The sequence below is a fragment of the Schistocerca serialis genome, chromosome 5 (assembly GCF_023864345.2).
Source record: "Schistocerca serialis cubense isolate TAMUIC-IGC-003099 chromosome 5, iqSchSeri2.2, whole genome shotgun sequence".
NCBI lineage: Eukaryota > Metazoa > Arthropoda > Insecta > Orthoptera > Acrididae > Schistocerca > Schistocerca serialis.
In genome coordinates, this window is record NC_064642.1 from 230,318,655 (window position 1) to 230,342,137 (window position 23,483).

General features: G+C 45.3%; 1 protein-coding gene across 1 annotated transcript in view; it reads right to left on the reverse strand.

Moving 5' to 3' along the window:
• LOC126481316 (probable cytochrome P450 301a1, mitochondrial) overlaps window positions 1-23,483 on the reverse strand; it is a 176,697-nt gene that overhangs the window by 106,223 nt on the left and 46,991 nt on the right. Inside the window, exons 3-4 of the mRNA XM_050104976.1 lie at window positions 18,138-18,271; window positions 11,523-11,635 (exon numbers count right to left, since the gene is read on the reverse strand). Coding sequence (XP_049960933.1) covers window positions 11,523-11,635; window positions 18,138-18,271 — 247 coding nt within the window. The remainder of the gene's footprint in view (window positions 1-11,522; window positions 11,636-18,137; window positions 18,272-23,483) is intronic.

The following is a 23,483-nucleotide window of genomic DNA, read 5'->3' on the forward strand; positions in this document are numbered from 1 at the left end:
CCCTGCTCGGGGAGCTGCACGCGTACTTTCTGGTTTCGCGAACACTCGGGCGCCCTGTCGCACAATTACTGGCCCTCTATATCACCGACCTTAAACCCACAGAAACTATTTGAAACCATTTGTGACTATTTGGAACAGCAATTTGGTACCTCTAAAGTATGCAAACGCTAATTGCTTGCTTCTGCTGGATACAGAATACTCGAAGAAACTGGTGGACTTTGTTCCTCGTTGAACCACAGCCATTATCAAGGTTAGATGCGCTGCTAAATGCTATTGCTGAGTCGTGTCCTTGCGGTGACTGATTCTTTGACCTTTGTGCTTAAAAGCGAAAGGAATAAGTCTCTCTGTGTGATAAAATTACATTTAACTTTCTTACTGATTTTAAAAGCTTAAATATTATGTACAGTTTACAAAGTAATATAGCACACTCCTTCAGGCCACAAGTGGCCCATCGGTACCATCCGACCGCCGTGTCATGCTCAGATGAGGATGCAGATAGGAGGGGCGTGTGGTCAGCACACCGCCCTCCCGGTCGTTATGATGGTTTTCTGTAATCGGAGCCGCTACTGTTCAGTCAAGTAGCTCCTCAGTTGGCATCACGAGGCTGAGTGCACCCCGAAAAATGGCTACAGCGCATGGCGATCCGGATGGTCACCCATCCAAATGCTGGCCACGCCCGGCAGCGCTTAACTTCGGTGATCTGACGGGAACCGGTGTATCCACTCGGCAACGCCGTTTCCGCAAAGTAATGTAGACTGACGAAAAAAAAAGGGACAGGAAGAAGGAGTTGTTCGACGTAAACGAAAGTTGGTAGGCGTCTTTCTACATCTGAATGACGATGTCTATTCAAATTTCGCGCCAGTCGGATAAGAGTGGCGCTAATGGCGACACTGTGAGAAATGAAATCAGGTTTGCTCTCAATACACGCTGTAACGGTCTTGAGCGTTAGTTACCTTTGAGGCGACAAGGACGACATTATCAGCACCTCGCTGAGTTAGGACGATGGCGTGAGATAGGGCTACGAGAAAATGGATATTCCTTCTTCTGTATTGCGAAAGACTTGGCAGGAATGTAGCCACTGAATATGATTGCTGGCATTGATGATCACGAGAACGCACGGTCGCAAAAGAACTGGACTTCGTCAGCCACATCGCACTACCGATAGGGAAGACGATCATGTTTGGCATAAGGTTAAGGCGCGTCGTAATGCATCTGCAGCTGCAGTTTGAGCACCAGTAGGCACAACAGCGACACAACGAACACTTAAGGCCGAACAGTTACGTCCGGAATCATGCTACTAATGTAAAATAAAGAAGGTGTACTGTCCAATGGCGGAAATTCATTCAGACACAAAACGATTACTTCAAGGGCAGCTCGGAGCTTGTGACTTCAGTGGTGTCAAGCGAGAGCTCACTAGAGGGTAGGGTGGAGGTCTGTTGTGTTCTAGGAAGAAGTCGGGATCTGCCGCGGTGCCCCTGATGGCCATGTTTTGGTTAGAAAGAGGCCAATTGAAGGCTTGCAACCAACATGTCTGTGCGCTAGACACACTAGGCCTATACCTATAGTTATGGCGTAGGGTGCGATTTGATACGACAGCAGGAACAATCTCCTGGTTATCCCATGCACTTTGACTGCAAATCTGTTACGTCAATCTGGCGACCCTGTCTGTTGTGGTGCCGTTCTTGAACAGCATTCCAGAGGGTGTTTTACAACAGGATAACATTCACCCACGTATCGGTGTTGTATCCTGTGGTGTCACCGCCAGACACCAGACTTGCTAGGTGGTAGCTTTAAATCGGCCGCGGTCCATTAGTACATGTCGGACCCGCGTGTCGCCACTGTGTGATCGCAGACCGAGCGCCACCACAAGGCAGGTCTCGAGATACGGAATAGCACTCACCCCAGTTGTACGGACGACGTAGCTAGTGATGCACACTGACGAAGCCTCGCTCATTTGCAGAGCAGATAGTTAGAATAGCCTTCAGCTAAGTCAATGGCTACGACCTAGCAAGGCGCCATTAATAACATTGCATGTATCTAAAGAGTCTCACTTGTATCGCCACAATCTCCAGATGTACCAAAAGGATGGATTAAAGTTAAGTATTCCAGAAGCTACGTACTTTTCTTTATAGCATTCATTATGTATCCTGTTTCAGACCTCACGCCATCCTGCTTTAACTTAGCGCGTGCCTTCCGGCTTCCTCTCATTGTGTCTAGGCTGTCTTGTCTAGACACAACAATTTTTGGCGACGAGTCAACGGAAAGGGTCTTGTTCTTTCTAATTGCTTACATTTACTTGTGTCATGGCTTCGCCAGATGTACTGTCCGCATTTTATCGCTTGCAGAATCAGCAGACGCAGGCGTTATTGGATGCCCTTGGACAGCTCGTCCAGGGTCAACGTGCACTGCAAAACGATGCGGCAGCCGCCGCTCCACCGCTCCCGCAGCCACAACTCGCAGTTGCACCGCCTTTTAGGCCGTTTGACCCAGCTAAGGAAACATGGACGGAGTGGTCACGCCAGTTTGGATTTCATCTCGCCGCCTACAGAATTCAAGGTAACGAGCGGCAGCCTCATTTATTGGCGTGTGTAAGGGTGCAAACGTACCGTGTGATAGTGAAATTATTTCCCCAATGTAGCAACTCTGTCCTACGAAAAAATTTTGTCTGCTTTAGATGCCTATTTCCAGGAAACAGTCAATGTCGTTGCAAAAAGGTATACTTTCTTTCGTACAAAACATACGGCCGGTCAAACTAACAGGAAGTGGGTTGCAACATTGCAAGGCCTTACAAGGGATTGTGCTTTCGAGTGTGAATGTGGACTGCCTTATTCAGATACTATGGTACGTGATGCAATAGCACAGAACGTTTCTGATGTTCGTATACGGGAACAGATTTTGAAACTCGTCAATCCCTCCCTTCAACAAGTGATAGACATATTGGATAGACAAGACACGCTTGACTTTCCTCAGGAATCATTTGCAACTTCGCCAGCCGTGTGTAACATTAACCGGCCCGCCGGGCGCGCTGCACGGCCCGGTAAACTGCCCTCGCACACGTTCGCGCAGCTGCCGCCACGCTCTAAACCAGGTGTGCCGCGACAGCATACAAACGCAGTGAAATCATGCCCGCGGTGTGCTACTCGACATTCGCGTGAAAATTGTCCGTCACGCCAAGCTATTTGCTTTTCTGTAATAAGAAAGGACATATTCAAAGTGTTTGCCAGAAAAAGCTCAGATCAGACACTCTTAATCATTCCAGGCCGTTTGCTTCGCACCAGAATCGAACCAAGGACACTCAGGCTCGTGGACCTTCACCCATGGACATTCATGTAGTTAATTCCACTTCGTCCAGTGCCACTCTTTCTAACAGTGACTGTGTTCGTCCCACAACAAGTGTGCGTCGACGTCGCCGGAAATCACGTCAAGTCGCAAGTGCTTCTGTACCAGTGTCAGTTCAACTTGCACGAGACAGTCGCTCTTGTCGTCAGCAGGACAATAAACTTTTTGTATATTTGGACTTTAATGGCAAGGTCATACCATTCCAGCTCAATACCGGAGCTGCAGTTTCATTGATCAATCACGACACGTACAAACAACTGGGCAAACCTCCGTTGCGTGCCGCAAATGTTCAGCTCACTAGTTATTCAGGACAGCCTATCCCTGTGTTAGGACAGTGCACTCTTCTTGCAACATACAAGGCACAAACAAAACTTGTGTCATTTTACGTTCTTCGTTCTTCTACTGCGGTGAACTTGTTTGGTTTAGATTTTTTTCAATTGTTTAACTTGTCTATTGTAAATCAGGTCCTATCAGTGAATCAGACTGTGCCTTCCGCCAGTGTTTCTCGGCTATGTGAAGAATTTGCAGACATTTTTGCACCGGGCTTAGGTTGCGCTCAGAACTATGCAGCACATTTGGAACTGAAAGTCAACGCGCAACCGAAATTTTTCAGAGCGCGCAATGTTCCTCACGCATTGCGTGATGAGGTCGCAAGAACATTACACGATTTAGAATCACCAGGTGTGAGTGAATGTGCACAATGCCTCTTCTATTTCAGCTCCGCTTCATCGCTTACGCCGTACAGGTGTTCCGTTCGTCTGGACGACGGAATGCGAACGCGCCTTTCGTCTGTTGAAATCGGCGTTGCTTTCTAATACTTGCCTTACGCCATTCGATCCCCAGAAACCCCTTTTGTTGATGGTAGATGCATCGGATTTCAGGATTGGTGCTGTGCTTGCGCACAGAGATGGGTCGCATGATCGCCCTATTGCCTGTGCGTCCAAATTGCTCTCGTCTGCGCAAAGAAATTACTCGCAGATAGAGAAAGAAGCTTTGGCTCTCGTGTTTGGTGTTACTAAGTTCCATGATTTCTTGTATGGTCGTCACTTTACCATCATCACAGACCACAAACCTTTGACGTCGATTTTTCATCCGAACAAGCCTGTACCTCCGCGTACAGCGCTGAAATTCATTCGCTGGACTCTTTTCCTCTCGCAGTACCGCTACGATATCTTGTATCGGTCCACTTCTAAGCACGGATACGCCGATGCGTTGTCCCGTTTGCCTGTTGCTGAGGATAAACCATTCGATTCTTCCGAATTTCCTTGCATGTTCATTGATTCGGAAACCGATGACGTGGTCGACTCGTTCCGATTGATTTTCGTCGTGTAGCTGCAGCCACAGCTGCTGACCCTTTCCTTGCTACCGTTTTGCGTTTTGTTGCTACGCAATGGCCCTTGTCAAAGTCACGGATCGAGGATCCGTTGGTTCGCAGATTTTTTGCTCACAAGGAGAGACTTTTTGTTCGACGTGGTGTTTTGTTGTTGCGTTCTGATAATGATCAGTCCAGAGTCGTGGTCCCACGTTCGTAACAGTCCTCTGTATTACGGCTTCTTCACCAAGGAAATTGGGGTATAGTGCGAACGAAAAAACTTGCTCGTCAGCACTGTACTTGGTTCGGAATAGATGCTGCGATTACGAATATGTGTTCTTCTTGCATGGCGTGTGCCGAACAACAATCCGCATCGCTGCGGAAGGTCTTTGCATGGCCAAAAGCCACTTCCCCTTGGCAACGCTTGCACATCGATTTTGCTGGTCCATTCTGGAATGCTCGATGGTTGGTTCTGGTCGATGCCTTCAGTAATTTTCCTTTTGTTGTCCGGATGTCTTCCACGATGTCAACTGCCACCATCCAAGCGTTGTCTGCTATCTTTTGCATTGAAGGTCTTCCGCAGACTATTGTTTGCGGCAATGGCCCACAATTCATGTCTGCAGAATTTCAGTCATTCTGCAAGGCCAATGGTATTCAACATCTGACGTCCGCGCCGTTTTCGCCTCAGTCAAATGGTGCCGCTGAACGATTGGTCCGGACTTTCAAGTCACAGATGTTGAAGTTGAAAGAGTCGCATTCTCGGGAGGACGCGTTGTTGCTCTTTTTGTCTTCGTATCGCTCTCAGCCCCGAGATGGTCACTCGCCGGCTGAGTTGCTCCACGGTCGTCCTCATCGAACCTTGATGTCTTTGCTGCATCCGCCGCATCAGGTTCCTGTGCAGCGGCAGACTCCTGCTTTTGCTCCAGGCGACGTTGTATTCTATCGCAACTTTCGAGGTTCACGGCGTTGGCTCGCAGGGCGCATTCTTCGCTGCCTCGGCCGCGCGATGTATTTGGTTTTGGGGGCCTCTGGTGAGGTGCGTCGGCATCTCAATCAGCTGCGCCTCTGTCGTCGCACGGGTTCTGCCGCTCCCCGTCTGCTTTCAGCGACGGTGCCGTCCGGTCAGCGCCCTGGGGACCCATCTACTGGCTCGCCTCATCCCCAGGTGTTACCGACGATGCCTTCCATTTTGCCCCATGGCGACACGCCGCTGCCGCCTCCGCCGCCGCCGTCGCCTGTCCTCCAGCCGGCGCCGCCCGCAGTGGACACTTCGCTGCAGCCGCCACGCGCCTCCCTGGGTCACGCGCCGCCGATCGCTTCCCGTGACCAGCTGTCTTCCGCCATGGAACTCTTGCCCGCTCCGAACCACATGACGTCATCGCGCGTCGGATACCCCGACGCAATGGAGGTCGACCCTTCGGCCCCTCCTGTCTCTTTACGGGCGCATACACCGCATGTTGACGTGCACCCTGGACTAGGTTTTCGGGCGTTTCCTAGCTCCCCTCGGACCAAATGGCCGGGTGCGGGTGGCACAGCCTCGCCTGTTGTTAGGCTCCCCACCTCATCGCATACGTCAACATGGGGTCCTCCCCACGGCGGGCGGAAGCCTTATAACACGATCGTTCGCCGATTTGCGGGGGAGGAATGTGGTGTCACCGCCAGACACCACACTTGCTAGGTGGTAGCTTTAAATCGGCAGCGGTCCATTAGTACATGTCGGACCCGCGTGTCGCCACTGTGTGATCGCAGACCGAGCGCCACCACAAGGCAGGTCTCGAGATACGGACTAGCACTCGCCCCAGTTGTACGGTCGACGTAGCTAGCGATGCACACTGACGAAGCCTCGCTCATTTGCAGAGCAGATAGTTAGAATAGCCTTCAGCTAAGTCAATGGCTACCACCTAGCAAGGCGCCATTAGTAGCATTGCATGTATCTAAAGAGTCTCACTTGTATCGCCACAATCTCCAGATGTACCAAAAGGATGGATTAAAGTTAAGTATTCCAGAAGCTACGTACTTTTCTTTATAGCATTCATTACGTATCCTGTTTCAGACCTCACGCCATCCTGCTTTAACTTAGCGCGTGCCTTCCGGCTTCCTCTCATTGTGTCTAGGCTGTCTTGTCTAGACACAACATATCCCAACATGCTCTACAGATTGTCGACATGTTGCCTCGGCTTGTTTTATCGTCAGATCTGTCTCCAATCGGGCACATATGTAACATCATCGGACGACAACTCCAGCGTCATTCACAAACCGCGTTAACCGTCAGTGTTGAAACCTGGTAGTCAAGGGAAGGCAAGATTTGGTTACGATTGTGGACGGGGCCATAATCGGTTACTATTGGATGCCTTTTATGTTACACACAGTTCATATTAAACCAGTAATTCCAGACTCAACAATTAATAAAAATACCACACGTTATTAATGAGGGAATAAACAACTGTGTAAATAGGAGCGTTTTCAGTGGGTTACAATTTAGCAAATCACCTTTAAATACAGATACAGCAGATAATGTTTTAAAAGCAAGCCACTATGGCTCTGAGCACTATGCGACTTAACTTCTGAGGTCATCAGTCGCCTAGAACTTAGAACTAATTAAACTTAACTAACCAAAGGACATCACACACATCCATGCCCGAGGCAGGATTCGAACCTGCGACCATAGCGGTCGCTCGGCTCCAGACTGTAGAGCCTAGAACCGCACGGCCACTCCGGCCCACGTCACTATGATCTGGGCAGATGGCCTTACACGCCAGGAATGGCAATAAATTAGAATTGCTTAAAACTCGCTACAACTTACAGATATTGAAATATTAAAGGTAATTCACCACAAACACAGCATTAGGCATCAGACGCCAGGAATGGCAATAAATACGGTTTTAAGGCTTACTGCTAAAATACGAATACCAAATTAGAATTTTAAGGCAAATAACCACAATCACAGCTGAAGGCCATACACGCCAGGAACGGCAATAATATAAAAAATTTAGAAACCTGCTGTAAAACAGCAAATACAAAAGCAAAGGATAATTAAAAAACAAGCAACTGATCACCAAATGGGTGAAATAAGATGACGGTAAACGTTGTAACACAACCCTTAACACCCACTGGACACTACACTGCTAGATTTATTCCAGAAGGCGACCAGAACTATTAACTAGACATATATAACGTTTAATGTAGGCATTACAAGTTATTGTAATAAATAATACAATAATAAAACACAAGGACAACTTCCTTAAAGGGTACTGAGGCAGATTATACCCCCAGAAGGCGTGGGCTGAAGGAGCGTTACACTGAACTACCGGCCATCAGGCCCCCTTTTAGAACACACATGTCTTACAAGAACCAAGGGGCCACAGGCGGTGCTCCAGGAATCGACCTCTGAGGAGATCCGGTAACAAACACTTTCGCGAGCGATGAGATAGGCAGCCAAAGAGTTGCATTCACTTCACAAGGTGGTAACGCAGACTAGTGGCTGTCTAACGAATGACTAATGACAATCTTCTTGAGGCTACCGACGACCGATAAAGCAAATGCAACGATGGAACAATACGCCAAAACCGGAACTGGCGGTCTGCACTACGTTCCCAGAATACTGTTTAGAGCGCCCGGAACGAGAAAGGAATCACTACCACCAAAGTAGAAGAATCACCAACCGGCCTACAATCATGAAAGCTGTCAAAACTACACACCTTACCGGACAGCAGCGGCAAGGCGAGGAAACGTAAACTGCCGTTACATACACGAACCCCCAGAGCAGGTAACTGGGGCGTTAGCGGCCACCAGGTAATAAAAATTACCGCTGGTTGAACTTAACAAATTATAAGAAGTTGAACGGAGTAAATAGTAATAAGAAGTCGAGTAAAGCTAATCAGATCCGCCTTCCCCAAGCACTCCACTCGCTGCTCTTCGTCTCGGCGACACTACGAGCAGCAACACGAACCCAAGTCACTGGAGAATCGCGAGATATCACAATGGTGGAGGTCCCAGCACTGTGTTCTCGCACTGCGCGGACCTGGCTCCTCCTGAGTCCCCAACCGAACTGGCCCACTCACACGACCCGGGAAAACGACGTCGCCCCAAAGATAGGGCAACAGTTACTACATATCGATAACCGCCGCTGCTGCCACTAGCGGACAGGCAACGCTTGTGAAACCGAATGGCGCCAGTCAATACGAGAAGAAGGCCGAAACCATGCCAACTAAACGATACCGTCTGGCCTCCAAGAGAGGGTGGAAACCTGCTAACAGCACCAACGCGAGCCGCAACACGGCTCAAATGTATTGACCGGTGAAGTGCACTAGGCATGTAATTCCGTCTCGCAACCTGACACCGTCACATATACAACGCCATGCATGCACGTTTGCGTTTTTTCATTCAACCGTCTGGCGGTTACACCGGTTGTTAATGTACGAGCATTTTATATCTGCAATGGCCTATTCCGCCCTCACATTAATCTATGGTCTTGCAGTGTTAATCCCTTAAATATGTTACGTAGACAAATGTATCCCAGAAATTTCATTATTCTAGATTAATTATTTTTTGCTCTTGCGACTTTTTTTTCGGTCAGTGTGTGTACCAGTTTGCTCTGAAGTGCCCGAATCATTGCAGAGTTACACTTGAAGATCACCTTCTCCCTACCAAGATTCTACAAAATGCAGTGATAGGAGTGTGACAGGGGTTGTCTTACTGTAATCACTCCAGTTACTAGGTCGCATGTGTACGAGGTTCAGCGGAAAGTACTTTAAACGTTTTAGAGTATGTCGTGTTTATGAGTTATATGGCTAACAGCATTAAAATTTGCGATTTGTTGAGTTATGTAAATTTTTAATGACTTGTTCATAATGTATGTTTCTTGCCTTTTATGACAAGGTGATTTCTTATAGTGCATGTTACAGTCTTCATTAGTGCTCTGTTATTCTAGAGCAAGACACTCTAGTCCCAGATATAAGAAAACACGTCTGTCAGCTCCCACAATAATTTTTTCCTACACTTGATAAAAAGAAATTATTACATCTATGGTATAAGAATGTTTCTAGGACATAGTTACATATATCACCTACTATGGTAAGCCTCTTCCGTATCAATGACTATTCTCCATAAAACGGTAGTCTGAATGAAGCTCTAGTTTCGACACACCAGGTACTGCGGTGAACGTAATTACAACTTCGATATAAATTTAGTTTTTTACAGTGTATCTATCTATATACATCATATTCCCGAAATCACCAAACAGTCCTTGGTGGGGGATACGGAGTGTGGTACCAGTAACTGATGCCCAATTCCCTGCTTCACTTGCTGATGGCGCGTGGGAAGAATGATTGTAGGTAAGCCTCTGCACGAGTACTGGCTCTAATTTTTCTAATTTTCTCATCGTGATTTCACGAGATGTATGTGTGAGGAAGTTATATATAGTCATATTCTTCCCCGAAACTCTCTCTCTCGAACTTTCAATAGTAAACGTTTCCGTATTGCACGACGGCTCTCCTATAATGTCTGCCACTGTAGTTTGTTGAGCATCTCTGTTATGCTCTCGCGTTGAGTAGAAGATCCCGTGACGTAACGCGCCACACTTCGTTGGATCTTGTCTGCCTCTTCTGCCTATCCTACCTGATAAGGATCCCAGATAGATCAACAGTATTCAAGAATCGGTGAAACAAGTGCCTTCTATGGCGCTTTCTTCGTGGATAGGTTACATTTCTGTAACATTCTTCCTATGAATCTCAGCCTGTCATCTGCTTCTCCTACTATTTGCTTTATGTGGTCGTTCCACGTAACGTCGCTCTGGGTGCTTGCTCCTAAATACTTAACGGTACGGTTCTAGGCGCTACAGTCTGGAAACGCGCGACCGCTACGGTCGCAGGTTGGAATCCTGCCTCGAGCATGGATGTGTGTGATGTCCTTAGGTTAGTTAGGTTTAAGTAGTTCTAATTTCTAGGGGACTGATGACCTTAGACGTTAAGTCCCATAGTGCTCAGAGCCATTTGAACTTTACGGTAAATATGGTTTCCAGAAATATGACACCAACAGTGTAGTTGTGCAATAGTGGATTCCTTTTCCTGTATATGAGCAGTATGTTAGTTGTATTTACGTTCGAGGTCAACTACCAGAGCCTACACCATTCATCAATTCTCTTCAGGTCATTCTGCAGATCCATACCGTCTTCTGGCGTTGCTTCCCCCCCCCTCCCCTCCCCCTAACTCTCAGAAAAGGGAAAACATACAAACCTAGTGTCGGATAATTCCCGAATTCTGCAACTGTAATTAAAGTCTTATTAAGACCAAACGCGTTTCGCTTTATTCTAAAGCGTCTTCTGTAGTCATGTTTTTTGTGGTTTACTTCATTCTTCCTGTTCTTCCACGTGTATGTGTAGGATTTTAGCACGCATATCTATTTAGTATAGTGAAAGTGTTGTGTGTTAAAATCCAGCACGTACACGTGAAATACCAGGAAGAATGAAGTAAACAACACAAAACCTGACGACAGAAAATGCTTTAGAATAAAGCTAAACGTATTTGGATTTGGTCTTAATAAGATTTTCATTACAGTTGCAGTATACAATAATTAAACTATACAACTTATATATTTGCAACTGAAGAGAGAAGAGGCTGAAAACAAAGAAACAAAGATAGTATATTCTGGTGTTTTCAATTCGAGAATGTGATTTGAGAGCTGTTAGGCCTATTTGCAGGTTTTTTTATAGCTACTTACAAGTCCCTATTCGTCTTCCCAGGTCTATCCCCGTCCTTCTACAAACTATCGTATGGTTGCCCTTGATCGTCTGTACGTGTTGTCGAGCATTAGAGCTGCTTCCAGTGCAAGTGGCAGAAGTTTTCAATGTTCCCACACGCACAGTGTAGCCTACCTGAAGATGACGCCGACGTCGCCCTGGAACCAGTCCCTGCGCGTCACGGTGCGGTAGTACGACACCGACTGGACGGAGCCCCGCCTCGGCCACGGACCCTCGTGGCGGTACACCTGTGGGCACACATCCACTGAACATCAGCGAAGGTCCCTGCTCCAGGTCAATGCTACACTGATATATTTTTTGCGCTGAAGAAACTTCAATATCATAGCCTCATCTGCTGCTCGAAGACAAGAATGCAACGCAGCATTTACACTGAAAGTCTCCATTATTTATTGAACGTACTGAAAGGACACTGCTCTGCAAAACTTGAGGATGAGATGGATAAAGTACACTCCTGGCCATTAAACTTGCTACAACACGAAGGTGACGTGCTACAGATGCTAAATTTAACCGACACGAAGAAGATGCTGTGATATGCAAATGATTAGCTTTTCAGAGCATTCACACAAGGTTGGCGCCGGTGGCGACACCTACAAAGTGCTGACATGAGGAAAGATTCCAACCGTTTTTCACATACACAAACAGCAGTTGACCGGCGTTGCCTGGTGAAACGTTGTTGTGATGCCTCGTGTAAGGAGACGAAATGCGTACCATCACGTTTCCGACGTTGATAAAGGCCGGATTGTAGCCTATCGCGATTGCGGTTTATCGTATCGCGACATTGTTGCTCACGTTGGTCGAGATCCAATGACTTTTATCAGAATATGGAATCGGTGGGTTCAGGAGGATAATACGGAACGCCGTGCTGGATCCCAACGGCCTCGTATCACTAGCAGTCGAGATGACATGCATCTTATCCGCAATGGCTGTAACGGATCGTGCAGCCACGTCTCGCTCCCTGAGTCAACAGATCGGGACATTTACAAGACAGCAACCATCTGCACGAACAGTTCGACGACGTTTGCTGCAGCATGGACTATCAGCTCGGAGACCATGGCTGCGATTACCCTTGTCGCTGCATCGCACACAAGAGCGCCTGCGATGGTGTACTCAACGACGAACCTGGGTGCACGAATCGCAAAACGTCATTTTTTCGGATGAATCCAGGTTCTGTTTACAGCATCACGATGGTTGCATCCGTGTTTGGCGTCATCGCTGTGAACGCACGTTGGAAGCGTGTATTCGTCATCACCATACTGGCGTATCACCCGGCGTTATGGTATGGGGTGCCATTGGTTACACGTCTCGGTCACCTCTTGTTCGCACTGACAGCACTCTGAACAGTGGACGTTACATTTCAGATGTATTACGACCGTGGCTCTACCCTTCATTCGATCCCTGCGAAACCCAACATTTCAGCAGGATAATGCACGACCGCATGTTGGAGGTCCTGTACGAGCCTTTCTGGATGCAGAAAATGTTCGACTGCTGCCCTGGCCAGCATATTCTCCACATCTCTCACCAACTGAAAACGTTTGGTCAATGGTGGCCGAGCAACTGACTCGTCACAATACGGCAGTCACTACTCTTGATGAACTGTGGTATCGTGTTGAAGCTGCATGGCTAGCTGTACCTGTACACGCCATCCAAGCTCTGTTTTACTCAATGCCGAGGCGTATCAAGGCCTTTATTACGGCCAGAGGTGGTTGTTCTGGGTAATGATTTCTCAGGATCTATGCACCTAAACTGCGTGAAAATGTAATCACATGTCAGTTCTAGTATAATATATTTGTTCAACGAATACCCGTGTGCATCTCTGCTTGGTGTAGCAATTTTAATGGGCAGTAGTGTACTATAACACATTAATTACTTGGTGGAAATGAACGAACGGTGGGATCATGTTGCCACAGGGCTCCCTGTCGCGTACAGAAAGCTGGATGTCGGGCAAAGAGACCACGCCCACGCAGTGGCCGTGCCACTGTCAACTACACAAGCAGATAACCGCTGCATTGTGCAGCAAGTAAGAAGGTACCCATGTGAGAGAGCTGACGCAGTTCCAATCATATTTAACAGGACTACAACTTCTGCAATGGTTCCAAGAACGTACAGACTGGAGCCACTAGCAGTCTTGTTTCGTGCTGGCACGAGAGCGGATTAAGTCTGAGTAGTGATTCTGGACGTGCTCTCTAACGGCGATAGATCGCAACACGTAATGCACCGAGGAACATTGCCGAGCATGATCGTTTTGGTAGCCCGGGTGTGGGGAGATATAATGTTGCATGGGCGTACAAACCTCCAAATGTTGTACATGGTACACTCACTGGTGAATGTTATTGCGACATTGTTCCACTTCATCTTGTGCGTCTTTTCAGGGGTACGTCCGACCATGTCTTGAGTGGAAGAACATGGGGCCCTATCAGTGCCGGCCCAAACGCTGACAGCAAATCACTGTTGGTAACATTATTACATAATTTCTGGAGGATTCTCTACAGCCCATACTTGTTGACTGTGAAAATTTACAATCTGATAACGTTCAAACGAAGCATCGTCCGCGAACAGCACATTTGCCATAAAGTGAGGGTTGACACATTTTTGAATGTACCATTCTCAGAAGTGTACACGTGCAGGAAGATCACTTGCTGATAGTGCCTGCAACGCTGTACATGGCACGTATACAATAGGTTCTCATGTACCACTCTTCAGACAGTCGCAAGGTCAATATTACTTGTTACAGCTAACTGTCTCACGCTGACACTAAGGTTGTCATCAACTGCACGAAGAAGTTCCTCCTCCAGCTGAGGTGCGCCCGTCCTTCTAACGCTCCCCCAGTCGCTCCCTAAAACGACGACCAGTTGTTTCAAACGTCCCTCCTGTCCGGGTACCGTCGTTATGGAAATCTGTCTCGAAGCAAACGTTGAGCACCACTGCCATTACCATCTTCCAATCTGTACAGCAAACAGGAATCTGACAACTCCACACAGTCTGTACCGAACACTAAAACAGTGGATGTTACGTGGTCGATGCTAGTAAAGCAATGAAGTTACTCGCATGTCAACACAAGCAATGAAGCTAGTTGGATGTCAACACAAGCAACATTTCAGCATTACCTTCAGCTGAAACAATGAATACTGACGGTGAATCTAAGAATTATATCTTACTATGCATTCTAACCAAACGTAACCAAGAAGATATTCTGAACATTTCATGTAAGAAAACGTTTCATGTACTGCTGATACATTGTAATGCGATTACAAAGAGAATTAGAAAATGAGCTCCAACATGGAAATAAAGCGTTTCTCGACCCATGTCCGTAAACACATTTTATTTTTCTATGTCTGAGCGATGTATCCTGAAAGTTCGACCTTACCTAGACCAGAGAGTGTTTCATATCGGCGAAGGACAAATGGGCCGCATTCGCAGTCACTATGAAACGTATGAATAAAACATAGAGTGTGAGAATGATGTTCCCTCTCCGGTCGCATCCAGCCTAACTGATGTAGTCAATGGCTTCTTACAGGTAAAGAGTAAGCTGTCTGCAGGTATGGTTCAAATGGCTCTGAGCACTATGGGACTCAACTGCTGAGGTCATTAGTCCCCTAGAACTTAGAACTAGTTAAACCTAACTAACCTAAGGACATCACAAACATCCATGCCCGAGGCAGGATTCGAACCTGCGACCGTAGCGGTCTTGCGGTTCCAGACTGCAGCGCCTTTAACCGCACGGCCACTTCGGCCGGCTCCAGGTATGGGATTATCATTTGACAGATACAACTGACCATACCTAGTACATGTGAAATAGTCTTCCTTGGTATGATCGGACGATCCATCAATAACGGGATCATCTAGCATGAATAATATTGCTGGTTGGAACAAGTGGAGAAATACGCCATGGCATTGTACGCGCTGTGTGAGACCGACCACGTAATAAAATTCAGCTGCATGCAGTTCTCGCTGTGGAGAAGAACTGTCACGGCCTTTTGTTCAAGGACGCCTTCGAAATTCTCAAGAACGACAGTATGTTCAACATAAAATAAACAGAGGCCGCTGCAGCGTACGACCTTTGCAGATAACAAGAGAAGAATCACAGCAGTAACGACTAGCGAAAGGCCCTCCGACGTTGATGCGGTAAGTACATACATTTTTAGGCCACTGGTTCGACTCCAGACTATCATCAGCAATGGAGGGAGAAACTTCAACAACGCCAGCCGCTAGTGCTGGTGAAATGTCAAAAAAAAAACCGCTGACTTGTCGTCGGACGAAGATTCAAAGTCGAGAGCCAGTAGGTAAGCCTCAAAAATTTTAAACTCAAGATTATTCAAATTAGTGGGTAGAATACGGCTTAGGGAAGAATACCGTCCACACAATCGCAAAAATAACAAATAGAAGTATGTAAGAGAATTATCTTACAGAACTTGATACCTATGAAGTTGCTGACCAAGATTTTGTACAAAAAAAAGTGAAAGACAATTGCGGATTTGTAGGCCGCCGAGTAGAGTGGCATCAGGAAAGGTAAAACCACGAAAGGTGTATCTCTGAGTTTAATTATGTTTTATAATGGAAAAGACTTAAGAAACGTCAAGACACTGATTCAGTCTTTCTCCTCCACTGTTTAGTCCGCACATTAAAGAATGGAGGACGGAAATGAAAAGAATTGTTGAGAAATGGAATTAATAATCAGGGTGCAAAAACATCTGTGCTAATATCCGCTAAAGATTTTACTATTATCTGCGAAAGTGAAGAAGAGTTACAGGGTTTTTGAAGGATTGATCAGTGTGCTGGGAACACAACACGAACTGAAAGTAAACCAAACCAAGACAAAAGTACTGAGTGCCAGCAAGGAGGGGATTAGCGACAAACTTAATTTCAAGATTGGGGACCACGTAGTAGATCAAATGAATGAATTCTGCTACCTAGACTATCATAGGCAAACAGAGCATTTCTAGGATAAAGAAATCTATTATGTTATATTTCTAGTTTTCTCTGAAACTGCTAAATAGAGCATTCCTAGGATAAAGAAGTCTACAATGTTATACGCCCAGTTTTTTCTGAAACTGCCACGCAACATGGAAAACGACCGAGGTTTCATATCGTTTACATTGAAGACACTCGCCGCTGAAATATCATGGAGTAAAGACTTGTTATTGAATAACTGATGAGGTGAGTCTTGCTGTTCTAGAGAAAGACGTCTCCATCTGAGCACTGAGTACAGAGAGAGACCTGCCAACTCAAGAGTTTACAGCCACTGCTGCCGCCGCGTTCCATATTTCCGCCACGAGTCTGGCAAGATGGCCAACGTTGCCATCGCCAATTCGTGGAGACGCAGCATTAGTTCACTCCATTCAGGAGCCATTTATACAGTTTTAATGCTTCGCAGCCAGATAGTTGCTTTCAGTATGAACTTTGGCGATCTTACTGGTGTTCGATCCTACTTTTCCGTGTCCTTCCTGTAACTGACTAACCATGCTTACAGTCACTGGTCATTTTCGTGTGTTAGTCGCATAAATTTGTCTTTATCGTGCTCGAACACCTGTGCCACGGTTATAGTTCACCATCAGAGCCCCTTGCCCAGATTTTAAACGTTCAATTGTTTCTGTCAGTGGGTAAGCCATGTGTTTTGCTTTTCGATAATAAACCTGATTGCTACAATGACCACTTGTTTCTGTTATAGATTAGACGATCCTTCCTCTCTTAGATAAGTCTATGTGCATGATGTGGTACTCATATTGTCATGCTTGTTCGGACCAAGCCTGTTATCATTCAGCAAGATGTCTCCATTGAACAACATTATTATTTCCTTTAATTAATCTGTACGATCTTATGAGGTGCTTCCCTTCTCTATAGAGAAGATCGGACCTAGCTTCATTAGAGATATGCAAAGCAGCACAACCGACACCACACAACTAGTGTCAAACAAAGGCCTTGGTATGAGACATATGTTTCTGAAAATGGACATCCGGAGTAAGCTTTGTTTGCAAGTGAATCATGAACTTTGGGAAAACATGAAAGGAAGAGAATCCAAGCGTTTTAGATTTGCATATCTGGGGGATGCTGAAAATTAACGCGTTTGAGGAGATAAGAAATCAGAATGTTGGCAGAATCAGCGAAGAAAGCAAAATACGCACTAGAGGAAAGGAACAGGACGATAAGACATGTGTTATGACGTTAGTGAGTAAATTGCATGATGCAACAGGGAGGGGAAAAAGAGACTGTAGTATATACTACAAATTATTAAGGTTTTTGAGTGTTCGTTATAGTCTGATACGAAGAGAAGCAGTTCTGGGGGACCGCGTCATATTTGTCAGAAGTAGCAAGGATAACGCCTCATGAGCCACATAGCCCGTTTGTGAACCGACAGGCACTATCTCTCCAATGGTTCCGTATATACTGAGGCATGCTCAGCAACTACAGTTGTTCATCTTGTACGGCCGTAATTCGAAGTACGACAAACACATCTACTCGACATGGTAAACCATGGTCCACTTATCGTAAACCTGACCGGCTCAATAAATGCGACAGCAAAAACAAGAAAATGCTGTAGGACTTCTCAGGCATCTTAAAAAAGAGATTTCCGGTCCGCTGAGGAATCGACGCAGGTTTTGTGTGTCTCCATTTGTACCTCTATCCTGCTCCAGGACTGAGGAGTAAGAAATATAGAATTCCTGTAGTGTATTCCTTGGTGCTGGTGCCACGGAAGCAACACTAGTGATTCTATAAGCAGGCGTTTAAACCCACCTTCTGGATGTCATCCGGACTGAAGAGGTAGACCATGGGCTGCTTAAAAGGGACCCCCACCACCTTGGCGATGTCCCCGTAGCGCTCCCGTATCGCCACCAGCATTCCCACTGGATCCAGCTTTCTGAACTCTCCTGCACAATTCACACAGGTCCACGTCAGAAAACCTTATGACTACGTTGTGAATTAACAACCTAGCGTACAGTGTTAGCTACAATGTCACATTTTTTCGCATATGATGCACGTATCACAGCGGAAAAATTTTTTAATACACAATTATATCCACACGATATATTAAGATGGTGCAGAGATTGAGACTAACTCTTAATGAGCCGAAATACAAAGAAATATAAATGTACGGCACATTTTACCTATGGCATGAATTAATCATAAATAAATCAGTGTCGTCATACGAATATTTACAATTATAGGATCGTTACTGTTTACAATGTACATAAATGAACTAGTAGAAAGCGTCGAGTGTTCTTTAAGACTGTTCGCATATGATGCGGTTGTCAAAAAGTAGCAACGTCAGAAGCCAGTATCGATTTGCATAATGACCTGCAGAGGACTGATGAATGGTGCAAGCTCTGGCAGCTGACCCCTAACGTAAATAAACGTAACATATTACACATAGTAGGAAACGATATCCACTACTGCACAGTTATACTATTGATGACGGATTTTTGGAACAGCAAAATATCTAGGACTAACGATCTTAAATGGAATAACCACATAAAGCAACAAGTACTAAAAGCATATTTCAGACTAAGATCCACAGGAAGACTCTTACGGAAATGTAACTTATCCACGAAGGAAGTGGCATCCAAGACGCTCGTTCGACCGATTCTGGAGTATTTTTGGTCTGTCTGGAATCATTGCTAGGTAGGACTGACAGAAGAGAGAGAGAGAGAGAGAGAGAGAGAGAGAGAGAGAGAACGAGAGAGAGACAGAGAGAAAGAAGATCCAGAAAAGAGCGACGTGTTTCGTTAGAGGAGCTTCTGTTGGCGCAAGAGCGGTACCGGGATGTCCAATAGGTTCCAATGGCAGACGTTACAAGATGGGCGTTGTGCATCACGGAGAGGTTCACTAATGAAATTTCTAGTGAGCTCTTTCCAGGAAAAGTCGGACAACGTATTACTCCTGTAAGAAAATAAAACGCATACAGCCGTCCTTATGGTTTTATTTATTTCGTAGCTACCAGTATCGCGCTTCAGTGCACCATATTCAGGCAGTAGTTGATGCTGAAGAGGTTGACACGATCCCTATACATACCGCATCACTCGGCAGCATAACTGGTTACGCAGACTATCTGTAAACTTGGGGTGCTGAAAACGAAGTTTGGCCACTGACTCGGTACATATAGGGATCGTGTCAACCCCTTCAGCACCAACTACGGCTTTAAGATGGCGCATTGAAGCGCCGCAACTGGTAGCTACAAAATAAATAAAACCACAAGGACGGCTGTAGGCGTTTCATTTTCTTACAATAGTAATCGGCCAGACTTCCAGTCAAAAGGAGGGACACACAAATCGTATTATTCCCTCCCACATACCTCTCGAGAAAGGGCCACGACGAGAAAATTAGAGTTAATACAGAGGCTTGCCGACAATCATTCTTCCCATGCGCCGTTCGCGACTGGAACAGGCTCAAAAATGGCACTGAGCACTATGGGACTCAACTTCTGAGGTCATTAGTCCCCTAGAACTTAGAACTAGTTAAACCTAACTAACCTAAGGACATCACACACATCCATGCCCGAGGCAGGATTCGAACCTGCGACCGTAGCGGTCTCGCGGTTCCAGACTGCAGCGCCTAGAACCGCACGGCCACTTTGGCCGGTGACTGGAACAGGGAAAGAAGGATCAGTTAGTCGTACCAGAAGTAGCCTACGCAACACACCGTTAGGTGGCTCGCGGAGTTTGATACAGGTCTAGATGCACGTATGATTCAGTGGATAAAATGCAATTTGTGTACAAAATAGGTTGCAAACAAAATCCTATTATGCCCTAACATCAGTACTGCTTAAATGCATGGGACCCACATTATGTCAGACAAACAGTAGACTTATAGCATATACAGAGAAGAACGCTGTGAATGGCCACGTTATGTTGGTTAGCGACAAATTTTAACAGGAATGTTGAAAAAATCTCCAACCGAATAAAAATACCGTACAACCAGAAACCTTCTTTTAGTGCAGAAATTACGACTACATTTCACTCAGATACGTATCTATCTCAAGCGGATAAAATCAGGCAAATTGCAGTTCGTGCAGATATATACTTTGCTCTCCAACCTCCATCCGTGAGCAGAACAGAGAGAAACCGTTTATTTGCTTGCAAAAACTTACACAGTGTCCTTGGAGAATAAATTTGCATTTACTGGTTTTAATACATATTCCTTTTTTGTCTTCATTGCATTAATGTTTTTAATGGCCGGTTTCGGTCTGACATGGACCATCCTCAGATCTGCTGACAACAGTAAAATATCTAATCAGTAAACACTCTACGAAATGCAAAACATTGTCCTACCACGCCATCATCAAAAATCAGTTCCTCGAGAACGTACCTGACTGTAGTGGTTACAAGAATAACTTATCCAGAAATCAGCAAACTCATAGGCTGCGTCACTTAATAAAATAGTGGTTTGGTAGAATCCACGCTAAGCCTATAAATGGACCGGGTCGTGAGCGTATTTCCTGTGGTTGAACGTACTGACGTTGGTACACATTTCTCAAAAACTATTTGGTCAGATCAAACCAAATTTGAGACGTACAAAAGTTGTCATATCTTTTTCAAAGTGTAGTACTTACATGGAAGTAGCATTGTTAGTACAGTAGAAACACACATAAAAGCAAGTGGCCTATAAAACGGGCCTTTAAAAATGTAAAATCTAAATATTTCTCCCAACATTTATTTGATTGGCATAAATCTAGTAAATTTTAATGAAAGCGATGTAATTAATTTCTGCACCAAATTTAATTGATACAGGTGTACTAGTCTCACAGAAAACTGTACCTAAAGCTAAAAGTATCACACATTCTGAAAAATTAGGTTAATGTTTATGCTATTATCTGTTCAGTCTACTATCAACTGAAACTAATTAGGTCCACAGCTGTCATTGCTACGAGTTTCTGTATCCTCCACCATACGTTTGGAGGCCCTGTTTGAATTCTGGGCTCTTTTTCCATTTGTAGGGCACTTTTCTCTGCCTCCCGCGCCCTCAGCTAGTCAACTGATAGACTCTGTGATCATATCACTGAAAACTTTCAGCCTGATGACTAGCCCATTATAGAAACACGATCCGCATCCATGACACCTGTTCTTAGGGTTCTTAGGCGCATAAATACTGCTTTAGGCAAGCGTTCCTAGACACGGTTATTGAAACTTTCTATGGAATTTTGAGGCCTCCCATGGATGGAAGTAGTAAGCACGTTTTTGCTAGCTAAGTCCCTGTAGACTAGGGATGGTTGTATCTATGTACATCACGTTACACTAGCTCTCTTACTCCATGACTCAGGGCCCTTTGGACAGAGAGAATGACACTAGTCCTCGACTGTAGTAAGCCCTTTTTTCATTTATTCTTAATTATTTTTATTTCTCCGTAGTATTCTGCTCATATTTATGATAAATACGGATAAAATATAAATATAGACAAAATAATATTACTTCTTGAAAAAAAGCCTCTTCTCCTTCACCGAAACGAGTAAACCGTAAACAGATCGCGGTATTTACGTTCAAACACAACCTGCACTCGCTAAGCACCAAGCTGTAATATTGTAGTCTGCATAAAACGACAGCATTATACCCTCTGCCAGCACTTCACAGTGATTCGGAGAAAATAGATGTAGATGTCGAAAAAAGCTCAAAACTAGTAGTTATGTTGTACATTATATAGCTTTACACACACACACACAACACAAACATTATTCGGTCTGTAGCTAAGTCAGTGAAATACACTTGCTTGAATTCTGCACAATGCATAACATCACTAAGAAATCAGTCAGCAACAAAATTTTCTCAGCAATTTCATCTTCATTCATGAATTAATGACTAAAGAAAAGTGCTGCAATATAATTTTTCCAAATACATTTAAAACTTAATAAACACTGTCCAGAAATCGAAAATATGCTGTTTCTTCTGTTCATTCAAAGTGCCCAACTAGTCGAATTTGACGTGGAAAATGGACTTATGAAGCGTCTTGCTAAAGTATTACTGGGAATAAGAATCTCGTCTTCTGATTACTTGTATAGGTTTACTGCGTACACCATAATAACATACAGCAGCATGTTTATGGGCTGAAAGCTGTGGAAATGTGTAAAGTAAGACTTTGTTCTTTTTCCTTTTTTCCGAAACTCGGAAAATGTTGTTGCTTTCGCTAATTTTTTAATCTTTTTGCTAAGAAAATGAATTTTCCCATGATTGAACTTTCACTCTGTGATCTGTCATAGGTTCCAAACCGCATAAACAGCACTTCCACGCTGGAGCACAAGCACGGGGTGTGTTCTTTAAACATTTCCGTGTTCTGTTGCTATGACAGTGTGACGGCGGCACCGTCACGACAGCAGGAAATTCACGCTCCACCCGTCCCAAAAATTGTCGGCTCACGGGTCCAGCTCAGCGCAGCCACGTCCAACAGCAATATTCTTGAGAGCGGCCCCATCGAAAACGTTTCACTCCTGCTAGTGAAGTTACAAGAATAACTGCCTATCAAAATAATTCAGTGCCCACCAGAGAAAAAAAAGTAACCAACAAAAAATACCGGACGCCGTAACGTGCCTCGTGGTCTACGCACATGGGGAGGCTATGACTTTTACTGATCGTAGTTACTGTGCCAGAACTCTCTAAAAAGTGCACAGACTGTCTCTTTTCGTTTTCAAAAGCAACTACCAAATAAAACCAAGAACTAACTCCAAGATTAAAAGTGCGGCTTGTTTAGCTGCCTACATCACTTTTCCCTATACTCTAGACAACAAACCGCACAAAAAGCGACTTACTACTCTGCGTGTTAGCTTCGCTGTACGCTTAATGGTTTTGGTGTTTTCAGTTCCGGGTTTAATTCGTTTAATGTTAGCCGTGGGAATTCAATCCGTCGAGTTTAAGAGTGCGTGCGCGAAATTGTGGTATACTGTGACTTAATGGATCCTATATTGGCAGACAAAAGCGAACCAAGCAGCCGGTTATTTCTGTTTTTATACTGGCGTATAAACCTGGCGTCTAGCGGTAGCATCGTTGATTACTAATCAAATAGTCCTCTGTCCCTGGTTCGAACTGCACCATTGCTTTTCGAGTAAGATGTATCAGCAATGGCGGCCGAAGACCCTCTTTCTGCCAATGATCTTGTTAA